General features: G+C 38.4%; 1 protein-coding gene across 1 annotated transcript; it reads left to right on the forward strand.

Annotated features, from left to right (window-relative positions):
* Nucleotides 1-134: 134 nt before the first annotated feature.
* LOC139119353 (ADP-ribosyl cyclase/cyclic ADP-ribose hydrolase-like) lies at nucleotides 135-9,678 on the forward strand. Its single transcript, XM_070683132.1, has 7 exons — nucleotides 135-498; nucleotides 1,296-1,425; nucleotides 2,532-2,765; nucleotides 3,972-4,051; nucleotides 6,313-6,405; nucleotides 6,855-6,941; nucleotides 8,546-9,678. Exons 1-7 carry the CDS (start codon nucleotides 491-493, stop codon nucleotides 8,715-8,717), a joined length of 804 nt encoding a protein of 267 aa, XP_070539233.1. The 5' UTR covers nucleotides 135-490; the 3' UTR covers nucleotides 8,718-9,678.
* The last annotated feature ends 1,901 nt before the right edge of the window (nucleotides 9,679-11,579 follow it).

The raw sequence follows: 11,579 nt of genomic DNA on the forward strand, positions 1-11,579 counted from the left end.
CATACATACATACATACATACATACATACATACATACATACATACATACATACATACATACATACATTTTCCTAAATGTGTTTTATGATGACCTGTACTATATGCTGCAACAAGGTCAGGTCACGACCCTTTATTACGATAACTAGAAAATGCAAGCATACATGGCAGATTCGAGTTGGTGTCAATTAAGTGGTTGAACATCGGTCTTGCTGCTTCACTTGTACATAGCGTTCAACGTTAACCCTGACGCGACTGTATAAGCCTGATAAGTACGCCTTCTAAATACTTTAGTTTCAGATGCGATCATAGCCTGTACCATGAGTTCCATCTGTGAGTATCTGGTGACCTTGATTTTTGTGTTCTACTGGACTTGTTGCAATAGTCGAGGTGAATTCACTGGCGACGGTACCACTTCTGATATTCGCAATGCCGTCATCAGAAGATGTGAAGAATTCAAACTGGGCCACGTGAACCCAACATTGCGGCTGACATGATAAGGTAGGCCAGCTGGCAGTTTCTGAGTGTAGAAGAGTGCTGAAAACCTGGCGATTAAAATAAATGACATTATGGTTAACTGTACAGTTTTCCAAACCTATGATAAGGCTGCCTGATGACAGAATTTGGAACAACCTTGTTTGTAAAATTTATTGGGTCATTTGTCATCGAAAGATAAGGGTAATGTAGATAGCGTCAGGTGTCTTGACGTAGCAGTAAAGCTGCAGTATGCCCGTTGAATTTACACAGCGATCCATCTAAGTTCTACTTTTGTCTCCAAAACATTGTTGTAAAGTTTTGACCTGTTTTTTTTAGTTAAAAGGACGTTTACATATTTTAACTATTGCAGGATATGCACAGTCAGTTGAGATATCATTATTGATAGCTATTAAAGGGAGGGGGGTCATCGGAACTGCGTGTGTGCGACTTTCTTGTTTACAAAAAATGTATTTCATACGTGATATCCAGGTGAATCACGTCAACATAGCTGCAACGATATTTACGATATTTCTTGTTAAACAAAACAGTTTTAACCTCCATTAATCACCAACGTACCCTAGATACAGTGTTTGCACTGGTCGCAAGGGTCCCTGGCAACCTTTGAGTCGAGTTCCGACGACCCACTCTCTTTAATAATAATTGTAATAAATCCATCATGGTTTTTATTATGCTTCTTCAAAGCATGTGCAAAATGAAAAAAGCTGGAACATAACAAAACAGTTAAGGGGTTTAAGTTTCGTTTTTTTCCCCACACAAGTATATCTATTTGTAAATTTGAACAATGTCATCTTCATCGTCAGGGATAAGAATTGCACTGAATTGTGGGGATTATTTCACAATTCATTTGCATATCGCGACCCCTGTGACGTCAGTGTGGACCAGTTTGAAGAATTCATGATAGCTGTTAGCCACGATCACCCTGTTGACTCGGTGAGAATACATTTTTAAGCTACATTAATGACCTAAATTAGAATCGAAAACAATACACATAAAACCTTGTTTATGACAAGAGATGTACTGGGTCTTACGCACGACACACTGCAGGTAGATTTAGTTAACTTACATAGAAGCACACACATATAACGTATATATAAATATTTTCATACCAATATACGTCTCATTTATATACACGCACACAATTCTATCTATATCAATCTTACAATCTCTCAATCTATTTATCTATCAATCTATGCATCTATCAATCTATGTATCTATCAATCTATCATTCTATCTATCTATTTATCTATCTATCTATCTATCTATCTATCTATCTATCTATCTATCTATCTATGTATCTGTGAGTCTATCCATACATTCCACCTAACTCTTTGTTTCTCCCCCTCTCCCTCCCCCCCCCCTCTCTCTCTCTCTCTCTCTCTCTCGCTCTCTCTCTCATTCTCTTCTCTCTCTCTCTCTCTCTCTTCTCTCTCTCTCTCTCTCTCTCTTCTCTCTCTCTCTCTCTCTCTCTCTCTCTCTCTCTCTCTCTCTCTCTCTCTCTCTCTCTCTCTCTCTCTCTCTCTCTCTCTCTCTCTCTCTCTCTCTCTCTCTGAATATCGATGGTCAAAGACTGGTTTTCCTCTGCACTGTCTGTGGCTTGATGTAGTGCGACAATAATGACAGTATTTAGCTGACGCTAATTTGTTCTGTACAAAAAGAAGGTGTCGATAGGCACGCATATAATGTGTAGATAGTTACATACAAATCAACCAAACATCAATTCTTGAGTGTATCAACACTACACTGGATTATCTTGTATTTGACACCTATTTAACCGTGTATCTTAGGTAGTACCAACAAACTGAAATATAATCGTTTTCGCTATTTCGATTCAGGGTCTTTTACTAGCCCTCACATGTAAATAAATGTCACATAGTTCATTACACGTTATGTTAGTACCAAACTAAAAGCAAAGCTGTAAGGCTGGTACCTGTAACTTGGCATAAAGCAAGTTTGGTATGAAAAATACATCACAATCCCATATGACAAGAGCTCTGTATACTCGTAGGTCATCATGCCCTATATCTTCTGATTCACAGACGCTGTTCTGGGATGGTTGGGATGTCTATAGTGCTGTCAGGCAATATGGCTTCCAAGGCAGACGTAAAACCGATCTTGACATAACGTTGCCAGGTTACATGATCACTTCTTTGTCGTTTTGTGGTTCGAAGACCGATCCAAGCGGTATGAACATGTCAGTTTGCCCTGCTGCAGGGGAATGCGCTTTCGGTATCGGCAGTCTAGAAGCTTTCTGGGCCAAAGCGTCTTACAATGTAAGTAACAGTAAACTCAAACGCCAAATAAAACGACACCTGCACTTTTACTTTTTTGCTTTTTCTTCCTTGTTTTTGTTTTTGCGACGAATCACTGATCAGAAAACAAAGTTCGACTTTTTTAAATATCCAGGTGCATGGTTCTTCTCCGGCTTAAAAAAAGACTTAATGTGTTCTACCAGACCCGTACGTCCAAAAGATCACGTGATGGCGGTACAAATAAACCCATGTACGTGTGCCAGTGCATAAGGAAATACATGCATTTCTATGTGCGTTTGCGTACGTGGGTTTGTACCGTGGTCCATTAGATTTCTGGGTCTAACTTATTGTAAAAGTATAGTATTGCACAATTACGTTCTGCAAGTGAAAACATTCACACTCCGCCAGGAGCGTTGGCGTTTTATGAAAGACTCTCACCACTGCCGAAGGTGACTCAGAATGACAATGATTTCCATACAACAGAAAAAATGTCTCGCTTAACAATGAGAAATTGTCATCTGAGAAGACTTAAGTCCACAAGCTTTTACTAAATCTTAGTATATATCAAACCAAAAATATACATACTTTTGAAAATTTTTTTCAGTTCAGATACTAGTACAGTCATGTAGTACATACATGTACAATTACCATACCTCCACTGTCTTCTTTGAATCTAATTGATTCACGAAATTTCATGACAGTGACAGTGGTGTGCTATACCCTACTTTAACAATAACTTGACCCTGGCTACTGCACAGAATTACTTGTACATGTAATGTGACTGACGTTATGACTAGCACCCTCGGACTGTGGCTCCGGTTGGTTTTCTTCTTGGGTTTCCCCTTCACTCACGAAACATTCTCCCTTTACAGACCATTCCAATGATTGACAAAGATACTTATGTTCATCTAGATAAAGAATCTTGTCACATTCGATGAGCTTAACACTCCACTATTATACTGTAATTATTTGTATGTCAATGATTTTGAATCGGTCTTCTTACTTTTTTCATGTCGCCTTTCAAATATTTACAAATTTAATAATTCTTACATCTTCGACGTTACATATTTCAGGTTTATTAGTGTGTTACATGTATCGTTATAAATATCAATTGACTATATAATTGACTATATATGGACACTGCTATTTTAGGCTAATACACAAAATCTTCGTGTTACCACATATAAGTTTGGTTAGTTAAGCAGTCATCATATTCAATGTCTTCAGTTTGCAGAACATGCAAGAGGCACTGCTGGGGTATTCTTTAACAGCAATAGGCCTGGTGGGTCATTCTATTTGAACAACAGGTTAGTCAACTTTAGTGTATATCGAGGAAAATTAATATAAGTCCTTATTTTTACAATGACGTCATTATCCGCTAAGGTTGTATTCACAATTGCCGGAGGGGGTCTAGAGGAATTCCGGGGAATTTGAAAATTCTTGGGTTAGGGGGACTTGAAAGTTTTGCTGTACGTATAAGGGAGACCAGAAATATTTTGGGCGATCTGCATAATTTACACTTTACACTTCTTTCTCACCCAACTTACAACTGCTTTACGAGCTAGAATGTGAACCCAACCAATATTTTAATCTTGGGTTTACACATTAACTAAAATTGAATGAATCTTTGCAAAAATCGTAACTTTGAGAAAAATATGTTACGTGAAGAAATGATCAGAAAATTGTAGCTATATTGTTATACTTCTGCATTAGGGATTTTTAAATTCTGGTATATTAGAATAATAAAATATAAAAAGAAGATGGGGTCACTATGTTTGATTTTCTGCAAACGTAAAACAAAAAGTCACTGTTTTTCACGAAAATCACTTAAAATCAATATATAAAACCATTTATTTAAAGTTTATGCGATGAATGAAATTTTCGCAATCTAAATGTAAAATAACACAAAGGTAAAAGTTTGAATGTAAAGAATCTAATTTAAATGAAAAAATGTGTGAATAAATGGATTTTTTATTTTTCACCAAATTTGTCATTATTGCACCCAACATTTCAGAGATATGATAGTTGGGGAGGGGGCTTGAAAATTTCTTATCATATAGATAGGGTGATTTTAATTTTTTGCGGGTATTGAGGGGAGGGATCTGAAAAAAATAAGATTTCAATCACGATTTTTTCAGCCCACCCCAACCCTTCTCATCATTAAATGTGAACGCAGCCTAATTGCCTAATGATTCTTATTGTTGAAAATTATGAGTTACAAGCATTTTTCACCATCGATAAACGTATACGAAGGTAGATGCTCACGTGTACATCTTGAGATAAATCCAACAGCACTACCCACTCACACCTTTATAGTTGCTTTGACCACAGTCCCTCCACCCCCTGAACTCTGCCCACAGGGCCTCACAAGTGGCTATTTAAGTCAATATTACAGCGTTTTTCTTTCTTTTTCAATGTTACAAATAAACCAGCTGAAGTGCACAACACTTGTGTAGCTGTCTTTTGTGTAGCTTGTTTTGGCATGTATAGTGCGCCCTCAACGGGGAATGTGATCATATGTAAATGCGACCTTTAGTTCCGTGACCTCTAGCCATGCCTACTTCCTCGCCATAGCCATGCGTACAGACGTCGCTGTGTTTACTGGGAAATTAGTACAGTAAGCATAGCGAGGACAGGAAGTAGGCATGGCTAGAGGTCATGGAACTAAAGGTCGCATTTACATATGATCACATCCCCCGTTGAGGGCGCACTATACTTGCCAATACTAGTCTGGTTCCCTTACCCATTTTCCCCGGTAGAGGGCGTGGGGAAATATAGGGTCAGGTACCGGCAAATGTAAACATGGACTCTATTGGGTTAAAATGAAACAAGCTGTGATTGTAACTTTTTCTCATGTTTCTTGGGTTTCGCACTTTCAGGCTCACTTGACACCAACTTCTTGTTTGTACCACAAAGCCGTGGAGGTAGAAAGAAAGACTTTCTACCTCCATGATTTAGCCACTGTGATTTAGCACACCTCTTGATACCGGTGCTCAAGTCATTGGGGTCAGGCCACAGTCGGCGATGATCTCAATGACCCTACCGGGTTCGATACACGCCACAAGTACTACTGCGATATCACAGCCAGCCTTCAATCACCTCTATTTCCCAATACTTCTGGATTAATCTTTTCAGTTTATGTTTCCAGTCTCGTGTGCCAATGTTTTTGATTTGGATACCAGTGTTCGAACATAATTCTGATCCTGTCGAATTTTGACGGGCGTTTTCATGGTAGCAGCCGTATTTGTTGTAGGGTGCTCTGTCAGGTGACTAACCTCCGCCATCTTGAACAAAATTCTGTCCAAGATGGCTACCCGGTACCTGACCCTATATTTCCCCACGCCCTCTACCGGGGAAAATGGGTCAGGGAACCAGACTATGCCAATACAAGCTACACAAAAGACAGCTACACAAGTGTTGTGCTTTAGCTGGTTTATTTGTAACATTGAAAAAGAAAAACGCTGTAATATTGACTTAAATAGCCACTTGTGAGTCACTGTGCTCTGCCTTGATACTTCACACGACTGCTGGTGTACACTCTCTTAAAAATTATTTCAGTTCTTTAAAGCTTTTTCACTGAGTTTGAATTGAAAACCCTCACCAAAGAAGATGTCAGCCGTTTTGAAATCACTCTGATCACCTTCCTAAACGAAAAGCCAGGGTAAGTAGTTGTTATGAAATTAATTGCCGTATCTGTTTTGGAGAGCCACACCACCTCTCTATATGTACAATGTGCTAGTATCACAGCGGTAAACAGTCGGTAGAGGGCGCTAGTGAGGTATCGCCAACTTAGTTATACTTACACATATATGTATTAATGCGGTTTGTAAACATTCGATATCATCAATGGATGACGTTCTCGCAGACGGTGTGGTTCAATTTTACACAGATGCATAAAGTGATATGCATTGCACGAGTAAAAGTACTGAATTATGCTGTCGACAATTATTGTTTATTTTTACGAAGAGATAGAAAACTTTCGTAGGCGAAATTTAGCTTACTTTTTACCATCGATTACCAATACTAAACGGCAACGAGTTTTTGTTGTTCTCATTCCTTGCTTCTGTCTTGTTTGTGTAACTTTTCCAATCAACATTTTCTCAATTGCAGTGACACTTGTTCTTCGGATAATATTCAACAACTGAAACAAATTCTCGTCAGCAAGGAAATACCTCATACTTGCCATGAAAACCCGAGGTAAGCGTTCATGAAATATTTCAGCTCATCGACTTAGGAAGCTCTAGTTATGCCATTTCAGCAAGTTCACTTATCCTGATAAAAACTAATGAGGTTAAACTGTCAAACAATCGAGGTATGAAAGTTCCAATAGCTGTAACTAGTGCATTTTTCATTGTATGTTATTTTTTATATAACATAAGCTTTATTTATTTATTTATTTATTTATTTGTTTGTTTGTTTGTTTCTTTCTTTGTTTGTTTAGGTAAAATGACGCTCTAGAGTCCCGTTAATAGGTACCGCAAAAATCAAATGTACAAAAAAATTTAAAAAACAAAACAAAAAAGGACAAAATAAGCAACGATATCGATATTCACAAAAAAGGCTAAGATTATGAAAACGCACAAAAGGTTAGAAGCAGACTTTACAGACCAGTATACGAAAAGTAGATGCTTAACTGGAAAAATCAATGAGTCAGCCTACTTTGCAGACGTGTTCAAAATTGCTTGTACTCTTTAAAACAACAGCCTTTTTATCCTATTCCAAAACGCCATCTACAAATATCTAGTATTCAACTTTCCAGTATAATCTCTGTGTGTGTGCAATATAAAATTATTTTGTTGTCGCACGCAGAGCAAAAGAAAGAGGTGTTCCCTGCTAAACCAAAGATGGAACTTCCTTACCCGCCAGCCTATTAACGTCCCTTCTCCCCAGAAAAATGTATGTTCACTCACGAAGAAATGGCTTACAAACACAGGGCTCGAAATTAACTTTTTCCCTGGTAGTCCACTTGGGCTACCATTTTCTGAAGTTGGTAGCCCAGTGACAATGGCTGGTAGCCATGAATATTTTATAAAAGGGATATCTTTTTTAGTGAACTAGACAAGAAAAGACTATTTTTCAGGATTCTGAATTTTCTAGTCATTTGATGTGAATATTGCACACTTTTAATACCCACGGAAACAGGTATAATGGACGATAGTGATACTCAAAAGTTTGGTGACCTATTTACAACCCCTTTCACTCTCAGAGTTGTATGCAAATTATGATAGTCGTCATGACAACGAGACAACCTTCTCAGCATTGACATACTGTAGCAGGGCTAAAAATTAATTATAGGCTTTCTTTAGGCAGGAGGCATAATTTTCGTGTAATTGTGATTGATACATTATGATCAAAATCACGGTCCCTGTCAAAGTGCAATGAAAGTGCATTTTCAATGGCCATCGTTTCCTGTGCCTGCCATTCAAGTCGTCAGAATTCAGATATTGAAACTTTGTTGCAAAGTTCCACTGCACGGTCTTCTTCGTTCTTTACATAACAAAGTCATACTCTGGCCTTTCTGGGTCCATCTGGGTTTGACTGCATTTAGCTCGTCCTAAATGACGGACCGGACATGGCATGCCAAGTACTGACTGAATTTCAGGTCACAGGATTTGGTAGTCCGTATGGGCTACCATATCTTGGATTTTGGTAGTCCCAGAGAAAGGTTGGTAGTCTGTGGACGCGGGACTATCGCTAATTTTGAGCCCTGTAACAGCATTTTGCTCGAACAGCTTTGATTACTTTACGTTGAGAGTGTGATGTGGTGATGTTAATTCTTGTGAACCCTGTTCCACTTCCAGGGAAGTTCTTCACATGCTGTGTATCGATGATGTCGATAATGAAAACTGTGTCGGATTATTGACAAGCAGAAGTCATCGGCCAATCACAACTGTTCTCTCATCAAGCATCATCGTCACGTGGATTTACATTGTCTTCCAGCTGAACAGTAGTAGTGATTTCTTACCCATGTGAATTCTCTCCACTCAAACAGAGCTCTGTATCACCCGGTTGGGGACTGTCGGTTATCGGATTTTAAAACTCGAAGTTAGACGGAAAATATTCGAACATTATCAAAAATATTAACTGTACGAAAAAATATTCACTTAATAATTGTTACCAAATCTGAAAGCCGATCTTGCCGAATAATAATATTAGGAGTCGTCCGAACCTTCTTATCTATCTAACGGACCATTATGAGAAAACTTGCCTTTGTAGATCAAATCTTGGACAAGTGACAAGCTTTGTTGTCGACTTTCGGTAAAGCGTTGCAAAGTTCAGGCTACACTAATGTCTTCGCTAGCCTTACGATGCATGTACGCTCCCTTTTACCACGTCAAGTACTATTCTCTGGCCTACCTTTTTTCTCAGTTACCCAAAATGTACAAATCCACAATACCTTTTACTGTATGAACAAACTTAATATACAAGCGTTTCAAGTTGACTTGTATGAAGTAAGCAAACAAACAAAAAAGCAAACAAAAAAAACCTAAAATTGAGTAGCAATCCACATTGCATTGCCTCTAGATTAATGGATGAATAAATAAACAAAGCTTCGAGATCAGTGGAATGAAAGTATTTTGAATATGAATGACTGCTCTCACAAGTAAAGAAAATATTTCCGAGTTGTGATGACCGTCAGATTTTCTACATTTTGCTTTCTGGCCACCGTTCTCCAGCTAAACTGACGATTTGATATTGTTTCCGGAAGATCATGGCCACTTATCGTTCCCTCTGCCTAATCCCATCAGGAAACACTCTCGTAGACCCCGCTACAATCCTCTCTAATGTCTTCTCCCTCTACTAATGTTCCTCGCTTCCCCCCACCCGCTACATTAGTTTGCCCTCCACCTTGGCAAGCCCACTGAGCTCGGCAAGCATTAAATCGATATCTTCAAATGACAACTAAATCTAACCCTGTGCTATACTGTCTTATAATCTTTGTGTAGTCTTTCATTGAATAGTCCATGCATGTTAATTGCCTGTCCTGTATGATGCCGATCTCGTCCATAGGTAGGCCTCTACCAGCCCGAAGACACGAAGAAAAGAAATATCAGCCCATAAAGAAACTGCTGGTGTACACTGTTATGCAAAAGGCTTAGTTCAATCATAGTTTCTCTAGGATCTATAGTTCAACGCGGTACACAAGAGACAGACTGAGATTCTGTTTTACTAATCGATGCGTAAACTCGTAAATGAAGCAGTCCCTCGCTCTCTTAACAAAACCACTCTGGCCACACTTATAAAGTACTGGTCGTGGTCTTCTTTCTGTGGCCAAGTTTATACACTCTTGTTTATATACATGTCTTGACGTTGATTGTGAAGCATGATAAAGAAGCCTGCTTGGGTGATGACCACGTAAGAAATTGTGTACTTCGTTTAAAACCGTTGACGGCGCAACTGTGCATACAGTATACGGGCAGCACAAGAGGCATATGCGAGCTGCTGGAGCACTGCTGAATATAACGTTTGGGGTTGACTGTTGAACCCTGGGAGACTAAAGTCCTAACACCAAGTATGAATGCACTAAGAGGTATTTTTACTCTCACAATCTCGCCTTCGCTCTAACGGCTGCTTTCCGGCTTCCTACTACCATCTATACACACATACAGAATCCCTCATAGACAGCTCAAAATATTTGAGGTTATCTCACAACATTTTATTGGATTCTTGCCGATAGACGTCAAGATGAGATGACACGTAGTTTCAGTATGTGTTTTAAAAACCATGAACTTTAAAGTCTTAAACTTTCGCTCAAACATTTATCGGAGAAACTTTCAACCATTCTCTTTCAAAATCAAGAAAAGAAAATCGTGCAATTTTGGTACTCTGGAAAGAATTTATCTGAAATTGACCGATACTTTCAATTCAAAATGCTCCATTCATGTGCTAGCTCTACGGATAAACAGTAAAGTTTCGATTTTCACAAAAACAACCGGTTAAAAATTAAATGAACGTAGAATTTGAAGGTTATTTTTAGACATTTTTCACACATTTACTGGATTGTTGATATACGCATTCGCGTGCCACCCTCTTCACGTGAAAATACCTGGAACTCCAAGTCATTTCGATGACTGTCAAAACAAAAATATAATCAATATTTACTAAATTTCCTCTCCGTGACCGAATGCTAATATGGATCACATTGGAGGAAATTTACAAAATGAAAAATGTGTAAGTTGCTAGTGAAAATATTGATCAAAACATGGTGATTGCAATTTCTGCGAAATTGCTCTTGTTTAAACTGTGCGTTTTGAAATTGTAAACAAAGCGGTGAACCTTGCGTTGTTGTTTTTAAATCAAAATTGTTACTAGAATTTTGAGGAAATTAATTTATTGAAAAAATTGATGTTCTTTTGATAAAAGTGTACTTGATGTTTACTTGATCAAAACATAGGCATGAGTAATTGGCTTGAAGAAGGAGCATATAGCAGTTTGGTCCTAGTTTTTATACTGTTTGTGATCTCTGTTTATAAAATAAGCCATTCATACAGCTTCCTTGATGAATATGGGAGGTAAGCTGTCAGTTTCACATGAAAATGAAGGTACATGTCAGGGAAATTGTCTCTTCAAATACAGTACGTGCTTGTGGATAAATGGATGAACGGCATTTTACCACGTCCAGAGAACATCCTGTGGATTGCGCACTTCTGTCGAAATCTTGTTCCATGTCACGCATCTAGGAGGCAATATTGAATATCGAATCGATGACAAAATTTATCTTTATGACTATTCATTACCAATATATCTCAACTTTCACTGACATAAACAGTGCGATCAGATGGCCTCAGTAAAAAGTCCATAGCCTGAAGAAAATTGGCCTTCGTCATGATGACT

The sequence above is a fragment of the Ptychodera flava genome, chromosome 19, assembly GCF_041260155.1.
Source record: "Ptychodera flava strain L36383 chromosome 19, AS_Pfla_20210202, whole genome shotgun sequence".
Lineage (NCBI taxonomy): Eukaryota > Metazoa > Hemichordata > Enteropneusta > Ptychoderidae > Ptychodera > Ptychodera flava.

Bases quoted from the DNA above. Each gene is read 5' to 3' on its own strand.
- LOC139119353 (XM_070683132.1), top strand. The intron at 1,426-2,531 runs GTGAGAATACAT...TCTGATTCACAG, and splicing joins ACGATCACCCTGTTGACTCG to ACGCTGTTCTGGGATGGTTG. The intron at 6,942-8,545 runs GTAAGCGTTCAT...TTCCACTTCCAG, and splicing joins ACTTGCCATGAAAACCCGAG to GGAAGTTCTTCACATGCTGT.